The 22,196-nt window shown below is 42.8% G+C and overlaps 1 protein-coding gene across 2 annotated transcripts in view; it reads left to right on the forward strand.

Annotated features, from left to right (window-relative positions):
• Positions 1 to 22,196, forward strand: part of Lonrf3 (LON peptidase N-terminal domain and ring finger 3) — a 40,464-nt gene that overhangs the window by 992 nt on the left and 17,276 nt on the right. The window contains exons 2-6 of one of the 2 annotated variants that reach the window (XM_021153854.3): positions 3,267 to 3,385; positions 6,524 to 6,646; positions 10,854 to 11,009; positions 12,973 to 13,216; positions 14,027 to 14,117. In XM_021153854.3, the coding sequence (XP_021009513.1) occupies positions 3,267 to 3,385; positions 6,524 to 6,646; positions 10,854 to 11,009; positions 12,973 to 13,216; positions 14,027 to 14,117 (733 nt within the window). The remainder of the gene's footprint in view (positions 1 to 3,266; positions 3,386 to 6,523; positions 6,647 to 10,853; positions 11,010 to 12,972; positions 13,217 to 14,026; positions 14,118 to 22,196) is intronic. The other variant, XM_021153855.3, reaches the window with a different exon arrangement.

The raw sequence follows: 22,196 nt of genomic DNA on the forward strand, positions 1-22,196 counted from the left end.
CCGCCACAGGGGCCATGCGGGCTTGCTCGCCACGCGAGGGGGGCGGGGGAGCGATCCCTGCTGGGAGGCGGGGGCGGGGGGACAGACCGGACTGATTTGGTTTCGCGCGCGCGCGGGCTGGGGGGGGGGTGGCGAGGGAAGAGCCCGTGGCCCACGAGGAGGAGGGAGGGGGCATTGCAAGGAGTTTGTCTTCCCTACTTTAGCTTTTTTTTAAAGCTGTGTCTCGGGCTTCTGATTGGTCCTATAGCTTTTTTTTTTTTTTTTCTCGTGCTCTTTCCCTCTCTCCTGCTTGCTTTCCTGCTCCTATACCTCCTGGTTCCAGTTTCTTAGTTTATCCCGTTCGTCTTTTTTTGCGCATTTTTTTCTCAGTTTTGTCCCTGTTTCGGTCTTGCTCAGTGTCACTGTCTCTATTTCTCGGTCTTTCCTGGACACTTTGGAGCTCACTCTTAACACCTGCCGGTACCTCCCCTCTCAGCAGAGGAACTTGGCACTATTTTCCAAACTCCCGCGCGGTCCTCCTGGCTTTTACCAACCGGAGGTGGCTTGCCGGCGCCTGAGTCCGTGGCTCCCGCCTCTGGGAGTTGTCCCTTCCGGGGCCGAGGCTCCCTGTGGGGTGGGTCCCGCCTGGAATTAGGTCAGGAGAGCACTGGTTGCATAAGGCCCTCGAGCCGCCCGGGCCGGCGGCCCCTCCCCCGCGCGGGCGGGCGGGCAAGCGGGCGGGCGGGCAGGCGGGGATTGTGTAACGCTGAGGTAACTGAAGTGGGCCACGCTCGCCTCAGAAACCATCCCGCGAGCGTGTGCGGGGGGCGGAGGGGGGGCTCGCTCCCCGCTGCCCTGTGACTCATTGTCACCGTTTCCTATCACACGATTCCCTGGCTGAAATAGATGCACTTGCCCCGCCCCCTCCACCCGCTGCATTTAGATGGCCAGTGCCCCGACATCGAACCCTTTGACCCCTCTAACCCAATGAATGGCAGGACTAGGCAACTGGTCGGGATCCCCCCCCCCAAGGAAACAAGGGACTGATCATAAAGGGGGCATGCCTCTGTTTCACCTGCTCCAAGAGTTGCCCAAGAGTGGGCTCTGTAGCTTCAAGGGCAAACCGGGCAGTCCCACATCTCTGCTGGACTGGAGTACCAGAGTTTTCCCAGAGACCTGTTTGCACCTTCTGCCTCCTCCCACTCCAACCCAGGAAGTGGCCTTGGAACTACTGGCTAGTGCCAGCCAGCACCTCTGCAGGCAGGCAAGGCAGGGCAATGTGTCCAACAGAAGGTGCTGGTGTGGAGGGAGTTGGCTGTGGGGTCCTAAGACCTCCTAGGCAATCTCTGGTGGATAGAGGAGGGATGGGATGGAGTCTCTCCACATTTCAGTCCCACCCAAGCCAGCAACAGGTAATGCAGAAAGGAGCAAAACCAGTGGCTATGAGAACTGAGGAACACAGATATCCTCACAACACATACCCTGCTTGTGTCTAAACAAAGCAGGCTGTGAGCTGCCAATGGGCTAGTGGGTGTGTGTTTCAGAAAAGTGTCAGAGAGTACTGTAAACTCTTTGCTAAAATCAAGAGCAAGTAATGGGCACCCAGGTCAGCCCAGAGCATACATCCTTCAGGGAATGGCATAGAGGCAGACATCAAAGCCTGTTTCTGGCAGTGGAAGCTGTAGCCTAGAGCTTGTGAAAGGGCGCAGCCATATGAATGAAATAGGTAGGGGCCACTTAAGTATGGAATTCTAAGGGAGGCTGAATACTTTCATCCAAGGGCTAGCCAGCAAAGCCTCTTCCCACCTTCCTCTCTGTCACTGCTATCACTTCCCCAGGAAGAATCTTTCCTGTACCTTTGTTAATAATCTCCTTGGAGCCGGGCGTGGTGGCGCACGCCTTTAATCCCAGCACTCGGGAGGCAGAGTCAGGCGGATTTCTGAGTTCAAGGCCAGCCTGGTCTACAGAGTGAGTTCCAGGACAGCCAGGGCTACACAGAGAAACCCTGTCTCGAAAAACCAACAACAACAAAAAATAATAATAATAATCTCCTTGGAGCAGTCAGGGGGAAAAAAAAGCCAATACCATCCATCTTCACCATTCTAAGGGGAAATGGGCCCCTTCCACGAACTATATTTATCCTGGAACCGGCTAATGTTCTATTCTAAAAGCTGTACCCACACTCAGTAAAAGGAACTTTTCTCCACCCAAGCCTCAAAACTTGAACATTAACCAACAGTGACTCTAACCAGCTATGTAACCTATCACTTCACCTCATTGGCCTTAGTTTTCCTATCTGAAGAATGGGTGGGTTGAAGACTTACTCAGGCCTGAATTCTAATGATTCAGTGATGGTGACAATAAGACTCCTAAAAGTTATGTCAAGAAGGTACTTTCTCATTTTGCCATCAGTAGATGGACCTTGTAAATGCATAGAAGATGGACCTTGTAAATGCATAGCTGTTTCTCCAGGAAACGTTTATACCATAAGCACTGGCCATTAGGGAGAGAGGGAGGTTTTTTTGTTTGTTTTTTGTTGTTGTTTTTGTTGTTTTGGGGGTTTTTGTTTGTTTTCTTTTTGTTTTGGGGGGTTTTTGTCTTGTTTTTGGGTTTTGGGGGTTGGTTTTTGTTTTTGTTTTTTGCTTTGGATTTTTTTGTTTGTTTGTTTGGTTTTTCGAGACTGGGTTTCTCCCTGGCTGTCCTGGAACTCACTCTGTAGACCAGGCTGGCCTCGAACTCAGAAATCCTCCTGCCTCTGCCTCTCAGGTGCTGGGATTAAAGGTGTGTACCATCACTGCCCAGCTTGGGGGAGGTATTGGTATGCTGGAGTTATTGTTAGGCTACAGGTCATCCCGACTAGGTGACTAGCATGGACTTGCCTTGGTTGGGGTCAAGGTAGGGGTTCCAACTGGCTTCCTCTCTCTCTTCCCTGGCCTCATTCTTTTTGGATGGTAGCTCATTTAGAAGCCAGGTTGTTGAGCACTAGCAGTGTACATCTGCAGAACAGTGCCAGGGTTTCCTTAGGTGAAAATTTCTAATGTATTGTGGACACTTCACCTCTTAGGAACTGCTTGAAAAAGGAGGGCAACATTACTGCTTTGCATGGACAAGCTATGGTGTTGGTCAGGACAATATTAGGACTGGAAATGACACTTAACTCTTCGGGTTCAGTAGAAAGAGCTTAGATAACTTTTCTTTCCTCAAGCTCCATCCTCATACAGGATTTACCATGTGCTTCTGCTGGGGGCCATTAATGAGGGCTTTTTTTTTTTTTCTCATTTCGGCAGCTCCAAATGACCATTTGCTTTATAGCAATCGGTCCCAAATTTATTTCACCTTGGAGTCTCATGAGGATGCACTGCATGATGCAGAAATAGCATGTAAACTACGGCCAATGGGTTTTAAGGTGAGTGTGGGACAAGAGGGATGGAAAGGGGCTATGCTATAGAGAGACTGGCAAGAACAGCTGTCTCCCTGGGGCAGGAGATGCTAGAGCTTCTGCAGAATAGGAGAGAAAACTTTCTAATGAGCTGGACAGTGCAGGGCATCCCTTGATAAAGGGAGGTCTAAGTCTGCAAGGGATCTCAATAAATCTACATTCAGTTGATAACCTTCAGGATAGCCTTGTCTTTATTTTTTTTTTCAAATATGGAATCAGTAGTACAACTTGACTTCATGTCTCAGCTCTTCTACTTTTCTTAACTGTACAGCCTTGGGAAAATTACTTCATTTCTCTATGTTTGATGCCCTCACCTATAACATGCTTATATCCAAAGCACCTTCTAAATAGGACTGTTGTGGAGATTACATAAGGTCATGGAGGGGAGATGCTTGGAACAATGCATGGAGCATTATATAAGCATTTGCTACCACCACCACCACCACCACCATCACTCATAAATTTCTAGGGATAATAAGGAGAGGAATATAAGAAAGATATTCCTGCTCTGATCCTTCAGGATAACTACTGATAGCCATGCTTTTTGAGAGCTCAAACAGCTTTTGGGTTTTTAAAGCAAGATCTTCATATTTGCACAATGGCTGTGCCATTTTGAATCATTAATACAGTCATTTGACATGCCAGTATACCCCCCAATCTCGGTCACATGGGAGAGGTGGGAAGAAAGACAGTAGACATCAAGAGAGGGGAATACCTGAATACAAAGCATCACTTTCTGTGTCTCTGCCTGGCATCAGGACCAATCTCTTCCACATATCTGTAGTCTGTTTAGTAGAATTGGGTCTGGATATGAATCTTTGCAAAGTGTGACCACGGGAAAGTGGCTACATTCTCTGAAACTCAAGCACCCTTACTTGTTAAATGATGCTATTGCTGTCTGCCATGATTGTTTCACAGGTATGTATAAGGATCAACAGTGAGAATGACAACTAGAACATCCTGCAAGCTGTAACCATTATAGGTTCTTGTACAACCCAAGGTAGCAAAAGCAGTGTCTCCAAGACCAGGGCCACTGTGATTTATCTGAATCTCATGGGTCAGGTGTTCTCTGAATCCAGAATGTTCTGATGGTAGAAAGACCATAGATTAGGCAATACCTCCAATAATCTCCAGGCAACCTCCCTATGTGTCTAATTAAACACACTCTGCAGCAATTTACATGCAAAATCACACAGAATAGTATAAATACTATACAACAGTTTATAACGGTTTCCTTCAGATGTTGGTGCCTAGTGATGATGTTAAACCTATGAAAATATTGGATAATCAGAAGTTTTACATATCTAAGAATTTCCGATAAGGCCTTGTGAAGTTGGGTGTGGTGGCATGACCCTGCATTGGGATTCCAGGAGGATCATGGTTGAGCTCAGCCTGCGCTATTACAGTGAGCCCTTCTGGGGAAAAAACCACATGTGGACTGGTAAACGTTGTCTATACTATTAGAGTGAATCTCATTGGTCTGTAATGAGAGAGTTTTCGTGGAGGTGATTGACCAGTGTGTTTTCTTTCCCAAGAAACATATTTACAGCTCAATACAAGTCTCCAATACCTTAAGTTGCCACTGAGATGGGCTAACATGTGAGTTAGGTAGCTGTCTTGGGATAAGAGGGGCTTGCAGCCATTTCTACTGGAAAACTAAATCTGGATACCATGATGGGAAGAGCACTGAGACTTATGTTCTAGATGCAGTGAGAAAAGGGATTTCCACCATGAAGGAGGAATTGGTGCAAGTACTTGGCAGGGGTGCCATTTCCCTATAGCTGGGGGAAAAGGGAAAGGGAGCATTCGAGGACTCTGCTGTCTTGGGGGCTGAAAGCTTCTAATGCATACACCTCCATACTCTGAGTTTTGTATTTCCCAACATTTCTATATGAGATGCCATAAGGGAGCCAGTCCAGTAGGCAGCCCAATTTCATCTAGGGCTTAATGTCATCACCACACCTTGCTGGTAGTATAGGTGTCAGTGGGGTAAGCTGGCCACCCTGAGAAAGTGAGGCGTGTGAGTTGCTACTCTGTTGATTACTGGGACCCCAGAGGCCTCTCCAGTTTTCTAGGACTTAGCCCCCTATAGCTGTTCTGAAGCATAGTGCTAGCCTTTCTCCTGAAGGCCACTGTTGGCAGAAACAACAAGGGAGTGTGGCAGCCAAGATTAGGCTCGAGAAAGAAGTGAGGGTGTGGAAAGAGGTCCCCAAGAGGTTTGTGGCTGTGGCTCCTAACCAAGTCCTGACACCATGCAGACACATGTTAGAAGAGGAGGTAGAGAAATACCCACCAGGTGAAACATAGGCCTTTTCATTCATATTAGGCACAAGAGAAGGCCGCCCTTTATGCTCTTTTTTCTTCCTTGCCCCTCAGGATGCTGCTTAAGCCCTTCTAAGGAGTTTAGCCCATCAGCACTTGGGTTTGAATCTGGAGGCCATAGGAAAAAACAGCTAAGTTTCTATAAGCAAAAGCATTGGCTCATTCGCTGGTCAGCCTCCTGGAAGGTGGTCTGCCTTTGTGGGGAAAAGTCCTCTAGAAGTTCTGGGATCACGATTCTAGTTCTAGATTGCTTCTAGCGATCTTTGAAAACCTGGAGGGTCCCTGCTCCTTTTCTTGAGCCTCTGTAGAAATGATTGTCTCACTCAAGCCATGGCTGTTTTTTACAGACCGGTGCAAAAGAGAGGCAAGTCTTCTCGGGATGAACATTGAAAACAGAGCTATTATAGTTTGTGGTTAAATGGATGCTTTGGCATGTTTGTGATCCTCATACAGTTGTGGGGTGGAGAAGAGGCAGTAAACACAGTAGCTAAGAGTGTGGGCTTGGAATATTGTCAGTCCCAGGTTTTAACTCTGACTTCCTCTGAGGCTTCCCAGTTGTTTGTTGTACTTTGGTCAAGTTCTCTCTCTCTCTGGATCTCCCTTTGGTTGTCTTTGAAATGGGATTTAAAATAGTTTACCATTAGGACAGAGATGAAAATATAAGTCTTTTGACAAGACTCTGCCTGATAGTGACTGCTCAGTAGGTACTCAGCAATTGCTGTTAATTGTAGCTACATTAAGAAGGTGAATTAGATGGGACTGACTGCTACTGTTTTCTTCCAGGCACACTTCAGAAAAGCACAAGCTTTAGCCACTCTAGGCAAGGTGAAAGAAGCACTCAAAGAATTTCTCTACTGTGTATCCCTTGATGGAAAGAACAAGAGCGCCAGATCTGAAGCTCAAAGGGTGAGTTGAGTGTCCTAGGGTTAGGTGTCTAGTAGACCCCCGTCACTCTGTCTTCTTTAGGGAGAAGGATGAAGATGCTACCCTCCTCAGTATTTGTGGTCCTGAGTGGGTGCTTCTCTGGGTTTAAGGGGCATGAGAGAGATGCCAACTGATTGCCCAGAAGCCCCGTCGTTCTGGTATGTACTATCAAATTGGCAGGTTTTTTTTTTTTTTGTAGGAGTCAGTAATGAATGCTTTGACTCAGAATCAGTAGGATATAAAACAAAACTAAACCAAGTAAGCTAACCTGGAGATAAAGGCTCACTGAAGAGTCTCTTTGTGGATGAGGGCCTGATAGTGGGAGCTGCTTAGAACTGTATAACTTTTCTTTGGCTGAATCACACGTTTCGCTAGTCACACATGGAGGACAGCTCCTGGGAAGGGTCACTGATGTGGCTTGCCACGTACAGAACTTAAACAAACCTTCACCTCTTCTGCTAGAAAGTTAAACCTACTATCTGGCAAATGCAAGTCAGAGATCATTATGAAAGAATATAATTAGCCCTTCCAACTCTTCGGTTTCAGGAGATTGTGATTGTAAAATAAATATCATGAGAAATGCCAGGAACTTGATTAAAAGGTCAAGCATCCTCATTGGATGGGCTTTGACTTTTATTGCTTTTTGTACATTTATTCTTCTGGTGTCTGAATAATTGGCCTGAAAGTTGGATGCTGACACTCAGTGATTGTTTTTGGTTTCCTGCCGCCATACTCTACTCAACACCAGGCTACAAGCCCTTCCATCCACCACCACCCTTTGTAATGCTTTGCCTGGGGAGGGGTGGAAAAAAGTAGACAAGAGACAGGATTTGTCTCTGAAGACTCTAGAAAGGAATATTTAGCAAAACTAATAAAGTTGACAGAGGCTGGACTCTGGCAAGAAATTTCCTGTCTGGAAAAAAAATGACCTGATTTGTGTGTGGGGGTGGGGGGTGGGGAGTAAGGTTTTATTGAAAGGGGTATGGATCAAGCAGAATTTTTAGCCATGACCTTTCTTAAAACTTAAGTGTAGTCGGTCCATAGTATAACATTAGCTGAGCATTCCACTTAGTTCCCATAACTCACTGTTATTTCTCTAGATGAGGAATCTGAGGCTCAGGGACTTTCTTGAGGCCACCTGCTTCTTTGCTTTTATTTTGCCTTCAGGTGGCCCCAGAGGTTCTGGCATCATCAGTTGAACTAACCTCACTCCAGTTTGCTTTTATAGATAGGCTGTTGTCATTTCTATACCTACATGATGAAAGGCAAGGCATTGTGTGAAACTCTGGAGACCCAAGAAAGCCTAAGTGCCTATTAGAACTTACAAGCTTTTGTGTGTGTGTGTGTGTGGTGAAGATGAATGCCAGGCAATACAAGTGAATGTGTGCTTAAAAGAAGTATTACAAAATTCTGAAATTAATGTAACAATTTGGAGGCATATTTCTGCTGAATGTGATGAAGCTATAGCAGCCATTTAAATATACTGAGAGGCTTCGACTGTGTGTATTCACTGGATTATTCTAGTTTTAGGGCTAAACATTTGAAAACTAGTCCACATGCGCTGGGTATTAATAAGCCTCCTCATAACCCACAGCCCTATGATTTATTTTAAACTACAGATTCTCTTTCTTAACCCAGTTGGGCCTTTCTTTGGCTAAAGTTCCAGCAGAATTGACTTTTCATTCATATGGAATGATTATTCTCCCTGAAAGTTGACCCTAAGTTTTGTTTTCCAAAGACATTGAAAAGGCCTACAGAGAGATCTTAGGCAGTAAAGCTAAGAAGAGAACTGCTATATTATTTCTGCCTTGTTTCCTTTGATTTTGGCTCCTGGCCTCCTTTTCTTCATATTACCTTGTGTCTTTTCGACCTTGTACTTGGGTGCTATATGGCCCCCTCCAGGGAGACTGTCTCAGAAGTGGATATATCCTTTTTGGTCCTTGAGTAGAATTTCTGATAATCAAGTTCAACTCCTGGGGAGTGGTGTGCACTAAAAGATTATATGTATGACCCTGTGCACTAGGTGTGTCTTCCAACCTTTGTCAGTTTATATCTGAAAAGTAGGGTTTTAGCACTGCAAGGGGACATAAACATCTCACTGAGGATGTGAGGCACCTGAGGGCTAGGCTTCTTCTTGATCCCTTGGATGCCAACATCATTTCCATGAATATGTTGTATATTTGCTAAGCACTTAACGCTGGCTGGAGAGAAAGACTTATTCTGTGACACACTTCTCGTGCAAAGTAAGATGGTATAGTTTAAGGTTTGGTATTCTCTTCTGTAGAGACATGAAAAGGCAGATGAGATCAGAGAGATGGGAGTACTGGGGCAAGGCAGCACTTGAGCAGAACTTTGAATAGTGAGTAGGGCTTGGATGTATGGAAAGTGCTGATAGATACAGAAAGGAACATCATGAAGAAACCTCAGAGGACAAGCAGAAGAGTAAATCCACCTTTGAATTTAGCATTCTTGCAAAGTCTCTTGATAAATGAACACTTCGGACCATGGAGACTGAATAACAGTGTGGAGCTTTTTTAGTGGCTTTCCAAACATGGCAGGGTCTTCTAAGTGATAAACATTTGAGTATGTTTTGGAAGTTCAGTGATCTCTTTCTTGTTGTATTACACACACACGCATGCACACAGGATAGATCTATGGATGGATGGATGGATGCATGCATGCATGCATACATACATACTTACATAAAATCTCTAACCCCTAATGGCTTAGGGGAGAGTGGAAACAAGAATGTAAACAGCTAATGATGCAACCTGCACCCAAATGCTCATCTCTGAACCCTAGACCCTTTTGTTCTCTCTTCTCCCTTGCCAGTGTATCCAATTGCAAGGAAACCTGCCTGACCCTAGGTACTTGAACTTAAAATCTAGAAATCTCTGAAGAGATGACTGGGATGAGGAAGAGGCTAGAAGAGGGAGAGGAAGTTTGAGCTCTGCTTTCTTAACACTTCATTGCTCAGGTCCCCAACTCTGAAGGAATTAAAGGTCCAGGGGTGACAATGTGGATGAGGAAAGCAAAATGGATAAACAGAAAAGCAGCAGCAAACAATGTAGATTGGTTGACTTCTCAGCCCATTGAGTTGTTACGGATTTGACTCTCTATTCTTCCACGGAGGAGTCCTAGTTTGCTTTTCCTCTGCTGTGATAAACACCATTACCAAAAGCAACTTGGGAAACAGAGTTAATTTTCCTTACACATCCCAGGTCACAGTCTATCACTGATTGAAGTCAGGGCAGGAACTCAAAGCAGGAGCCTGGAGACAGGAACTCAAACAGAGGAATCTGCTTACTGGCTTGTGTCTCAGCATCACAATCAGTCACCTTTCTTGTACACACTGGCACCACCTGCCCAGGGTTGGCACCACCCACACTGTGCTGGTACTTCCTACATTAATCATTAATCACGAAAATACCCAAACATATTTGCCTACAGGCCAATCTGATACAGGCATTTTTCTTATGTACCCTTTCCCCAGGATGACCTAGTTTAACAAATAAATAAATAAATAAATAAAAAACCTAATACATGAGGTATCTATTCTGACTTCACCTCTATGTTTCCTTCAATTAAGATACACTTTAAAGCCCCATTGCAGACATTTCTGCAGAATGGTGGCACCATAGAGGTGACTATGAATAATGTTGGCATCTGTCATGCCTTCTCAAAACCCAGATTCCTGGCTCATACTTCAGACCTGGGGAGATTGAAGCTAGACCCAGGGACCTGACATTTTCATAAGCTCCTGAGTGATTCTTTTTGAAAAAGATGTATTTTACTTTTTCAATATGTGTATATGTTTGAGTCTGTGTATTGGGTATCTGTACATGAGTACTGGTACCCCTGGACATCAGAGGTATCAGATATGCTGGAGCTGGAATGACAGGTGGATGTGAGACACCCTACATGTGTGCTGGGAATCAAACTCGGCTCCTCTGCAAGAACAGTATGTGCTCTTAATGACTAAGCAATCTTTCTTTCCCCCTGTTCCTAAATGAGTCTGTGTGTTTATGCAACAACCTCTCCTTAGTGTGTCTAGGGACATGGCTCCAAGGCTTCCTCATTAGAGTTTTGCCTTGCAAGCTGTGCTCTCTGGTTCCCCATCCCTCCCCCTGCACCTTAGTCTAGCACCTGTAGAAACTTGAGTAGTGAAGTCTTCTGTTTTATGTCACAGCTTCTCTTTAGTTTCTTTTCACCATCAGTCCCGGGGGAGTCTCAGGAACATTCTCCCGATATCCTGAAGCTGTTGGCACCTCACCCTAGATTAAAGGAACACGTAGAGTCAATGGCTACTGAAGGCACCAGCCATAATCTACCAAAGTTGTCACAGGTAAAACTCAACTCACCCAGCTCGCTCATGATGCTTCATTTGGCTCTTTTGTGGGCACACCACAAGTGAGCCCTACCTCTCCTACTTTGGTTCCTGAGGGAAAAAGAAAGATGGAGTTGATAATGGCTGTGTCCTTTGCTTAAAAACTACAACTGGGAATTTCAGGCATGGTCCAAAAGTTTATGAATTTATTGTATTTGTAGTCTTGGTCAGATTGAGAAAATAGAGAAATTTGATAGAAATATAAAGAGATTGGCCCACTTCCCCTAAAACCCTATAACTGGGGTGTGCTTATTGACTCTGTCTTGGTCCAATCCAGAAAATAGATTTGATACAACTATAAAGAGATTGGCCTACTTCTGAAAGCCTTTAACTGGGACTTTAGCTTTGAGGAAGATGCTGATGGCCTTTGAGTACCAGTGAGATCCTTGTGCAACGTTGATTCCATTTGGGGACCAAATGGAGAGAATTTCTTGCTCTTGCACTATACCTTACACATGAGTAGGCTTCTTATGCACATCTATAGCAAAGTAGAGGCACGAGAGCTGAGTTGAGAAGGATGACAAAAAAAAAAAAAAGGAACAGAGAGATGGGCTTCAGGTGCTGGCCTTTCTAGCACAGGGTAAGTGGGCAGAAGTTGGGGTTCAGAAGACCAGACTTGAAGCAAAGTTTAACACTGAATACCTGGGCACCTTTGGGGAGTTGTTTCTTCTCCATTTGTGCCTGAAGTTCCTCACTTGTATATAAGCCCTGGATGCTCACATCTTCCCAGTCTCTGTCCCTGCTCTAGAGAAGGAATAAAATGCAAGGTAGCTGACTTTTCTTGGTGATGGCAGAACTCGGCATATCTCTTGAAATCAGAGAGTCCCCAGTGGTCATTAGTATAGGACTAAGACAGCGAACACTAGACCAGAGGACCTGGAGTGGGGACTTCTACTTGCAACTCAGTCTGAAATGAAGGAAATAGAACCTCTGCCTTTCCACTGTGAACAGACCAGGCAACAGCAAATGCATTTCCACCAAAACTTTGCTTGGCAAGGCCTTGTCCTGTGCGGACAGTACTCTGGGCTCACGGAAAATCAAAACTGTAGTATTGGGGATTTTTTTTTTTTTTTTTTTAGTTTTTGAAACTACCTGAACACCCAGGGATACAGGCTAAGAAAACCCGCATCCTTTCCTCTGCTCTTCATTGTTTCCTCTCACCTGTGTCCACTGCAACTTTTGGCAGGGCTTAGAGGGGAAACAACCTTTTGCTGTCAAAATATGAATGTGGATTATAGAGAAGGTTCTCCAGAGCAATGGGAATAAACACATTTTCGGGATTATTTCAGGTTGCATTTTCAAATATCCTTTTCCTAGATGAAATTCTGTAAAAGGTTAGAGACAGACTATTAGGTCAAATTATTTTTTTCTTCTCTTTAGACTTTTCACACAAAATGGAGTAAACAGACTAAATAATCTTTTTATGAAAAAAAAAAAACATATAGCTCTGGAGCATGAGTTGCTTCGGCAGGCTTGTACAGAGTTGGCCTAAAGTCCTCTGAAAGATGTCTATGGATGACAGTCAGGGTGAGGGAAGTAACCAGTAACAGGATATCCCCTCACTGAGTGCTTTGCCTTCCTTACAGACCACTGGGGAATGCTTTGGCTAGGAGGGAAGAGTGATGCTTCCCTTGTAGTTCCCCCTTCACCCCTGCTCAGCCAACTTGTCCTTCCATGTGCCTGTTGTCCTTGTTTAGAGAAGTTCTCCTAACTCTACTGAAGCTAGGCATGTCTTTGACATAGATAAGATGTCACAGATAAGCCTCAAGGCTTTCCCTCCGTTGAGTTGCGTAGCCATTGTGTATTCAGGAGTGAGGATCAGAGCTATGCTTCTTTCTCTTTGTCCCCTCAGGGTAAGAATATTGGAGGACCAATCTTGGTCCCAAGCAGCTTCTGATCTCTGGGTTTTTGCTTCACCTAGGAGAATCTGGAGCTTCCCCATTGTTCTAATCAGGAGGGAGCAGCAGCTGCAGAAGAGAGCAGCAGCCTAGCAAATTCAGCTCAAGGAAAGGTGAGTAGTAAAGAAGACAGAGAGAAAGATCAGAAAGGAGAGGACCGGGATGCTGCCTCCGTCAGGACCGGCAAATGCCAGGAAAAGAAGAGAAATCGTTGCCAAATCGAAACCCAAGAAGACACAGAATTGCCTAATAAAGTCTCCAGACAAGGTACTAATTCTACCCAGGGAGAAAGTATCATAATGCAGATGACTGGGTTCGCTGACCTATGTAGTTACACTCTCTCTGGGGACCCCTCTAGCTCAGAGTGTATGGCCTAGCTCTGGCATTAACCAACTATGAAATCCCAGGGGTTGCTGTGACGGTTCTTTGAGAGTGTATTGGTAACTATCATACTGAAAGTACTGTGTGATATAATGTGATATAGATCTGTTATAGTGTGATATAGATCATCCACAGTCAGGACATCTGGTCAAGCACCCGATCGATCAAGGGATGACATCCCATGCTTTTCCATCATGTAACTTTCCTCCAGGATAACCACTTCCTGCCCTCATCCCTGTTCTGGGAATGTAGGATGGCAGGGGTGTGCTCAGGTCTCGTTCGGTTGTACCCTGAGAAGCAGCAGCTACAGCTTCATTCCAAGAGAGGTTGGCAGTGCCAAGACTCATCTCAACTTTGAAGACCTGGCTCAGTCCAGGGAGTTACCAACGCCGCTGCTGCTGCTGCTGCTGCTGCTGCTGCTGCTGCTGAGGTGCCTACTGGATTTGAATGACCTCAGCCAGGAGCTCCTAGTCTTGGACTTCTCTGTCTATGGGCCCTGCTAAAATGCCTCTGGGAGCACACTTCAGGGAACCCCACTGGCAATTGCTCAGGCAGCCACTAAATTAAACTCTGGGGGAGTTTGAGATTGAAAACCAGAAAGACATTTTTTTCCACAGAAGTACTGTCTGTAAAAAACAAACAAACAAACAAAAAACGAGTTGCTCCATCCCTGATTTACTATTTCCTAAATCACAGATCTTCCTGCTGAGCAGGGAGCCAAACCAGATCTCAGTAATCCACTTGGATCCTTTGATGCATCTGACCTTGAATGCTCACTGTGTATGAGGTATGTGATGTGGGCCAGCACTTGACTGCCTAGTATTTCCTCCTCTTTAGTACCTGGACCTTTCTGCTGGTGACTTAACTACTGAGTTGGTTAGTATGTAAAATCATGGCACTGATGAAATGCAAACCACGTTGTCACATGAGAGAGCTGGTGTCCAAGCTTACAAACTGTGTTCTTTACAGCCTTAGATCTTAATTTAAAGAGACATGGAAAGTGGCAAAGCAAGACACCTTTCAAAGGTCAAAAATGGATGGACCACGTGTTGAATATGCCTACTATTTGGTCTTCATTAGATTTGATTTTGTTATATATGACTGTACTGAAACAAGACATATATTTTCCAGCTTCCCATAATGCCATTGTTTTATACCAGCCTGTCTTACATTATTGTTTGAGCCTTAGAGTTTTTTGAACTTGTAACCCTGAATCTAAACTACTAAGTTAAGAACTCAATGCTCAAGGGTTAATGTAGATCCCACAAGCATTTTCTTTGAAAGCCAAATAGAAGCCTAAATTTATTTGTGTTTATGCTATCTGATGAATAGTACATGTAACAGATATTTGGTCAGGTCTTTTCCTTGCAGCTAGTATGTGATCTCTACTTTCTTGGGTCTCTGAAGAGCAGTTTATCCATATATCCCATTTCAAAAACAAATAAAAGTTTCTTTCATTTCATAGCTGTGATTTAGTGGCTAAGAGAAGAGGCTCTGAAGTCAATGTTTGAACCCTAGCTCTTTTGACCTACAGACTTTGGTCCTAGAGCAAGTAACATTTGCTACCACTATTTGGTTTTTTAGTAAAGGACGGGGGAATCAACTCCATCAGTTGTGACGGTTAAATAAGAAAAACTATTTAATGTTTAGAGTAGTGCCCGGAAAACAGTAAGTACTCAAAAAAAAATTAACTTTTTTTCTTCCTACTCATTGGTCTTTAATGTTAGATCCAGGGACCTCAGAAGAAACACTATGTATACATTCAAATAGATGCATGAATTCATTGAAGCAATATTTAAAGTGTGTATATGTATGGGTGGATGTGTTTCTAAGATAGAAGCATACGGCTTGCATTAGATTCTCAAATGTGTTGATTTTTCTCCAAAAGCATTAAGAAGGAACTTAAATACTTGAACAAATGTTTGCCTGCCTTTTGAGAGCACTTACTCTTCTGTTATCTGTCATGTGTAAGTCATTATATTCTGAATGACTTTTTTTGTCATGTGAATAAGAACAAGGCAACTATTATGCGATATAGACTCTTCTTAGGAAAAATATATGTATATATGTTCACGTGTGTATATACATACATATATATACACATGCATACATATATACATACACACATATTCTTGGGTCTAGGGGAATAGTTCAGTGGCACAGTACTTGGCTACTATTCATGAGATTCTGGATTCATTAACCATTATTATCACAACAACAACAATAGTAAAATAATAGTATATTAAAAAATCTGTAGTAGCAAAATTTGTTGACAAGCATATACAAGTCTCATACAACTCAGAAGACACAGCATAGATGCAGTCAAATTAAGCTTCACACATCCTGTCAGTAGTCTGTTTAAGTGGTGTGGACAAGAATGGAATGAACAACAGTAGCAGATCCTTTTTACTACCTCACCCAGTCCCTCACTACAAAGTGGCAAGCGCATCATGCTAAAGCCAAGGTATGAGATAGCAAAAACCTGCTTTCAAGCAGAGAATGGGCCCTGCAGGCACCACACCAGCGCTGTGTCTCTAAAGCCTGTGATAGGCGCTGTGAATTCGATTTAATTTAGCTTACTCAGAAAGAGCAGGTCTTTGTTCTGCTTAACCCTCCTTAACACTCCTGCCAAAATCCAGGCGACACAAAATCAAACATCCTGTTTGTATTTTCTCTGTGGAATAAAAATACTGAGGTTGAAATTCCTTTGTTCCTCTTCCTTTTCTTTTCCTCTTTCATCTTCTTTGTCCCTAATCACAAGGGACTTTGTAGAAGAGTTAGGAATTTGCTCCAAGAAATCAACACACAGAGGATAAGCACCCCTTCTAGTTTGCACCCTCCGAGCTTAAAAACCATTGTGGCCCCTTGTTCCATATTTGGCCAGAGTAGATGTTATGGAGGCTACTAAATTATAGCTAGACTTTCACTGCCTTCTGGTGTAAGAAACCTGATCTAAAGCTCTTTGCATTTCAGTCCTTGAGAAGAAACATGTAGCTTCCCTTCCAACAGGATTTGTCTGTTAAGTTACACATCAGTTCTTGAAGGAGTGAATTTGTTTGCCTGTATTTTTCTTGTCTTGAAAGTTTCTTTTCCCACTTGGAGCTATTGCTGTTTTCTCTGTGGTTGTCCTTAGGTTTTGTTTTGGCCCTCCTGTGTCTTTAGAAGAGAGGTTTTGTACTTGGTTACTTTTCTTATTGCTGTGACTAAATATTTGACCAGAACCAATTTAAAGGAAGAAATGTTTGTTCTGGCTTACCATCGGAGGGGATCATTGTCTCATGGTGAGCAAGACATTGCAGCAGGTGGGAGGAAATGAGGCTGTGAGCTCCGGGGTCCTGCTGCTCGCAATGATTTCACAACATACAGGAAACACAGAGTGGTGAATGTTGGCGCTCAACTCACACTCTCCTCTTTTGAGTCCGTATCAGATCCCAGCCCATGCATGACATGGTGCGGCCCACAGTTAAGGTGTGTCTTTGCACTTCAAATTAATCTAGGTAATGTCTTTCTGGGTACTCAGAGGCTAACCTAATCTAGATAATCTCTCCCAAGTGTCTTGGGGGGGGGTTGTCTCTTAGGTGTTGTACTGGCTAGTTTTGTGTCAACTTGACACACCTGGAGTTATCACAGAGAAAGGAACTTCAGTTGAGGAAATGCCTCCACGAGATCCAGCTGTAAGGCATTTTCTAATTTAGTAATCAAGGGGGGAGATTCCCTTGTGGGTGGGACCATCCCTGGGCTGGTAGTCCTGGTTCTATAAGGGAGCAGGCTGAGCAAGCCAGGAGAAGCAAGCCAGTAAAGAACATCCCTCCATGGCCTCTTCTGCATCAGCTCCTGCTTCCTGCCCTGCTTGAGTTCCTGTCCTAACTTCCTTGGTGATAAACAGCAGTATGGGAGTGTAAGCCGAATAAACCCTTTCCTCCCCAACTTGCTTCTTGGTCATGATGTTTGTGCAGGAATAGAAACCCTGACTAACACAGGTGTCAAATTGACAATTGATATTAATCATCACAGAGGCTAAGACTTCAGGTAATTTCAAGCCTCCTGGCCATGAAATTAGACATTTATACCACCTGTACAAGTTTCTAGACTGAAATCTAAGCCTGTGGTGGTGTCCTGGAAGAGAGAAGTTAGACCATGAATGTATATATTTTGATTCTAGAGAGCAAATTGATTGGTTTGTAAGTTTCACAGAGAAAGGGTAAAAAATGTGACTGGAACCAGGTGTAGTGGCTCACATTGTAATCCTAGCACTAGGGATGGAGATGTAGGAAGATTAGGAGTTCAAGGTCATCCTTGGCTACACAAAGAGTTCAAGGTCATCTTGGGCTACCTGCGGCCCCTTTTTTTTTTTTTTTTAATGGAGGAGTAATTGGAGAATACACCTATGATTTTTTTTTTCAGTCTCCAAGTTCCCATTGCTAAATTGGAAGAATTCCATTCAAGGAAGTCTTCCCTTAATCTCAACACCTTAGAACCCTGCCCTGCAGTCACTGGAGGCAGGAAATCATCCTTTAGTTTTACCTGGTATACATCACCAGAGCCACTGGGGCTCATCAATGGAAAGAATACCTTTGGGATAATAAGATCTTTTGAAATTAGAAGTGAGAATATTTGCTACCTGAGCTTGTTATCCAATGGCCCAGTGACATTGGTGACAAGTAAAAGGATCAACTTTATATATAATCTAGCTATAGCTCCCTAAGTCACTGGGTATTAAGGCAGTTTACTTTCCTTTCTTTCTCTCTTTCCCTCCCCCTTCTTTCTCCCCCTTTGCTATAATCTGATTGCAAAACAACACAATGCAAGGATGTCACTGGTGGAGAAAGATAGCTCTTTCTAGATAAGGCAGGCATTTTATCTGGACTGACATCTAACTGAAGGCATTTATTCTTACTATTGTTTACCCCATCACTCTGATAATGTGAAATGCTTTCTTGTGAGACAAGCTGGCCCTGCTCTGATTTAAAAATGTCTCCCCAAAGTGTTTTCAAAATCCCTATCTTAAATGGGTAAAGGACAGACATTCTAGTTTATACCTCTATCATCATAGGTAAGAGTCTTTTTGTTTATCTTTCTAGAGTCAGAAAGAAGGGAGAGTGTCAGAAATGGAAGGAGAAAAGTGTATGTGGAAGTGTGTACATCTACAGATGGATCACTGGCTGGCTGGAATGTATTTGAATGTGTAGATACAATATTGTCCTGGCTATCTTGTAGAGTAAAGGAGGAAGATTAGCTGGAAAGTCAGACTTGATTATATATTCCAAACTTTCTGCCTACTAGCTAGTAGTGTAATCTTGGGCATGTTATCTCATCTGTTTGAGTTTTAATTTCCTTAGCAGTAAAATAGAGTTAATCACAATTACCATTTATTAATATATAAAGTTAATTTTAATGAAAAATAGCATTTCATACAACCAGAAATACAGTAATATATATATGTATATATATGTATGTATATATATATATATATATATATATACCTTAGATGGGAGCAAAAACCAAAGGGCACATAGCTCTGCGTTAGGAAGGCAACCTCTGGAAGGGGTGGCAGGACTTCTCCACAAAAACATTATATTGGGTGGATTAAGGAGTCTGGGATCCCAGTTGCAGGGAAGAAAAGATTGTGTACAAATGAATGTGCACCTGGGAGTGCTGCGGCTGCTGCTCCAAATTCCTGCCTGTGCACAGGGAACACTGGAGGGAGAGGGTTAAAGACAGGCACAGCCAGGAGAAAAGCAGTTTTTGTACTTCAACCCTGCTAGGGAATAGCAAGGCACATCATCCTATCTACCTACCCTCCAGTATCTTGGTGATAGTTAGGAGGTACAGGAATGTAAAAACAGGGAAACGTGTGTGTGTGTGTGTGTGTGTGTGTATAGTAGTTAGGAGGTACAGGATGTAAAAATCAGGGAAACATGTATTCATACATATACATATATAGTTAAAGGTACAATATGCTCAATTATGAAGTTCTCAAGAAAAAGTGTTTTGTATATTAGTAGTAGATAACAGATTAATCATCATCCTTATATGTATAACCAAATAATATGTTAAAGCATTCAGATAATAAGCTGAATAGTATATGTCTGTAACACTAATACTCAGAAGTTTAAAACAGGTTAATTAGGAGTCACAGGCCAGCCTGAGCTACAGAGTAAGAACTTGCCCCTGAAAAACACCCAGATCAAGGAATCTAGGGGAGGTGATACATTCTTCTATTTCTAGTACTTGAGAAACTGAGGCAAGAAGATTGCCAGGGGTATGAGGCTAATCTGGCTTGCTGCATAGCAAGACCTTATCTTTAAAGAAAAATGGGTTCAGTAATAGAATACTTTTCACATGTGTAAGGCTTTGGGTTTGATTTACACACACACACACACAAAAAGGGGGGGGGAAGAGAGAGAGAGAAAGAGAAGCAAAATAGATGCACAGAATTCAAGTAGTAAAAAAATAATTGTTCTGGATTGGCCTTTGTGATCTTTGATCACCTCAGTGGTTCCTGAATCAGCTCTGAAATCATACTTTAGAAACACATTCTTATTGTAAAATATATATGTTCTGTATAAAATATTGTGAAAAGCCACCTTTCCACTTGGTTTCGAAAGTGAGACATCAGCAGGACCCCAGCAGTTGTCCACGTGCCTTTTTGCAATCAGGACCAGTACTCCTGTGGTGATTTCAGTGAAATGTCCCCCATTGTCTGAGTTTGTGGCACTGTTTGGAGAGGCATAAGAGGTATGGTCTGGGTAGAGGAAGTGCATCTCTGGCTGCAGGCTTTGAGGTTTCAAAGCCTTCTATGATCCCCAGATCACTTTCTCTGTTGCTTGCTTGAGGTTTGAGAAGTGAGCTCTCAGCTTCAAGCTCCATCCACTTTGTCACCTACTATCCTTGCAGGACCTTAACCCTCTGGAACTGTAAAGCCTCAGATAAACTGTCTCCTATAAAATTGTCTTGGTCAGGATGCTCTCTCACAGCAATATAAAAGTAAATAATACAACCCCAAAACTTCTATCTTGAGTTTGATTTTGTTCCTCATAGTTTTACCATGTAAATATGCAGCTGTAAATGGTATCAGCTGGTTTGGCCTAAGTCCTAAAACTCAGGTAGAATCCAGTGGTTGGTTTTGTTTTGTTTTGTTGTTTTTATTTACGTGAACATGTAAGCAAAGTTTGTTCATTTTCATTAGCATATAGCATCCCATTGTGTGAGTATTGCAGTCTCTTTAGTCTATTGTAGAGGGATGCTTGAGTTAGCTCTAGTTTGGAATATCATGAATGGCCACTGTTTCTGCATGTGCCACTGTATGCCTGTTTTTCTACTAGACATTTTGTTTCTCTTACTGCTTTAGATATTTCTTTTCTTAGAAGCTCTAGGTATGTTTTAAATACAAGCCTTTTCTTACCTGCATATTGCAAAAATTCCCTCCTACTCCATAACTTGCCTGTTTGCCCTTTCAGTGATGCTTTTAGATTAAATGAAACGTTCTTCATCTTATCCCAGTCAAAACTAACAATCTTTTCATTTATAGTGTTTCTTTGAGTTTTCTTTATCTTTATCTCTGTGTCATAAGTATGTTCTCTTATTCTATGTTCTGAAAGCTGTATTACTTTAGATTTTATTTTAGGCTTATTTTCCAGATCACCTGGAATTGATTGTTGTGTATGATGTAAAAGATGGTCCACTTTTATTTCCTCATACAGATAGCCATTATAGCATTTATAGAAAATGCTATTTGTGCATTAAAAATACTCCCATGGCCCTGTTTTAAAATGCTGCATTTGTCATAAGTCAAGAATCCATGTCTGGGTCTATTCCTGAGCTTTCTATTCTGTTCCATGGATCTATTTGTCCTTGTGTTAGTACACCCTGTTTTAATCACCGTGGCTTTATAATAACTTCTGATGCTTGGCGGAGCAAGTCCTCCCACATCCTTGTTCTTCAGATGTGTCTTGGCACTCAGCCCTTTGCATTTCCTTATTGCATTTAGAAATCAGCTTGCCAAGTTTTCCCCCAAACAAATCAACAAATAAAATAACACATTGCAATGTATTGAGATTCACCAGATGTTTATAGTTTTTTAAATTGATTTTTTGAGAATTTCATATCTCAGTACTGTATTTACATAATTTTCACCTTTCTCCCTCCAACTCATAACTGTGTCCCTTCCTCCTCTTCCTTGAATCATTGACTTCTTCTTCTTCTTTTGATCTCTTTTTTAATTAAATATATGATATCATATAATATGAGGCTGACAGTTTCTTCCTCTCAACTGAACACTCTTGGGAACTCAAAATAAGCTGATCAAGATTTGTCTCCCTTTTGTCTATGCTCACAATCTTGTTAAATGTGAGCCCTACTTCTTAAGTCATCATTAGCTGACCCCTAACTCCTGAAGCTGTTTCTGATGAGCTTCTCTTTATACAAAGTAAATCTATGCATATCTGAATGTACAGAACGTCTTTCATTAAGGGTCCCCAGATTGCTTTAAAAACATCTTCCTTTCCCAAAGCAACTAAAATAAGATCTAATGGAAGTATGGTACATATTTTTATATGTAGGTAGATGTATGAACATATTTAACTATTGATAGTGACTGAATTAACAATATTAATTATTACTCCTGGGGAAGTTATCCATCCACACAAAAGGCAGACACCAACTGTTACTTAAATAAATAGAAGGTTCAAGGTTAGCAAACACAAAGTTTTTCTCCATAGTAACATTATGTACAGAATCTGTGTGTATCTGTGTGCTTACAACATAATCAGGTAAACAGGTTGGCTAAACAATTTTTTTATATGTAATGGAATCTATTCAGACACTGAGCACTAATCTGAATTTTCTTGGACCAGACAGGAAAAGG

The sequence above is a fragment of the Mus caroli genome, unplaced genomic scaffold, assembly GCF_978045245.1.
Source record: "Mus caroli unplaced genomic scaffold, Mus_caroli_1 scaffold_5, whole genome shotgun sequence".
Taxonomy (NCBI): domain Eukaryota; kingdom Metazoa; phylum Chordata; class Mammalia; order Rodentia; family Muridae; genus Mus; species Mus caroli.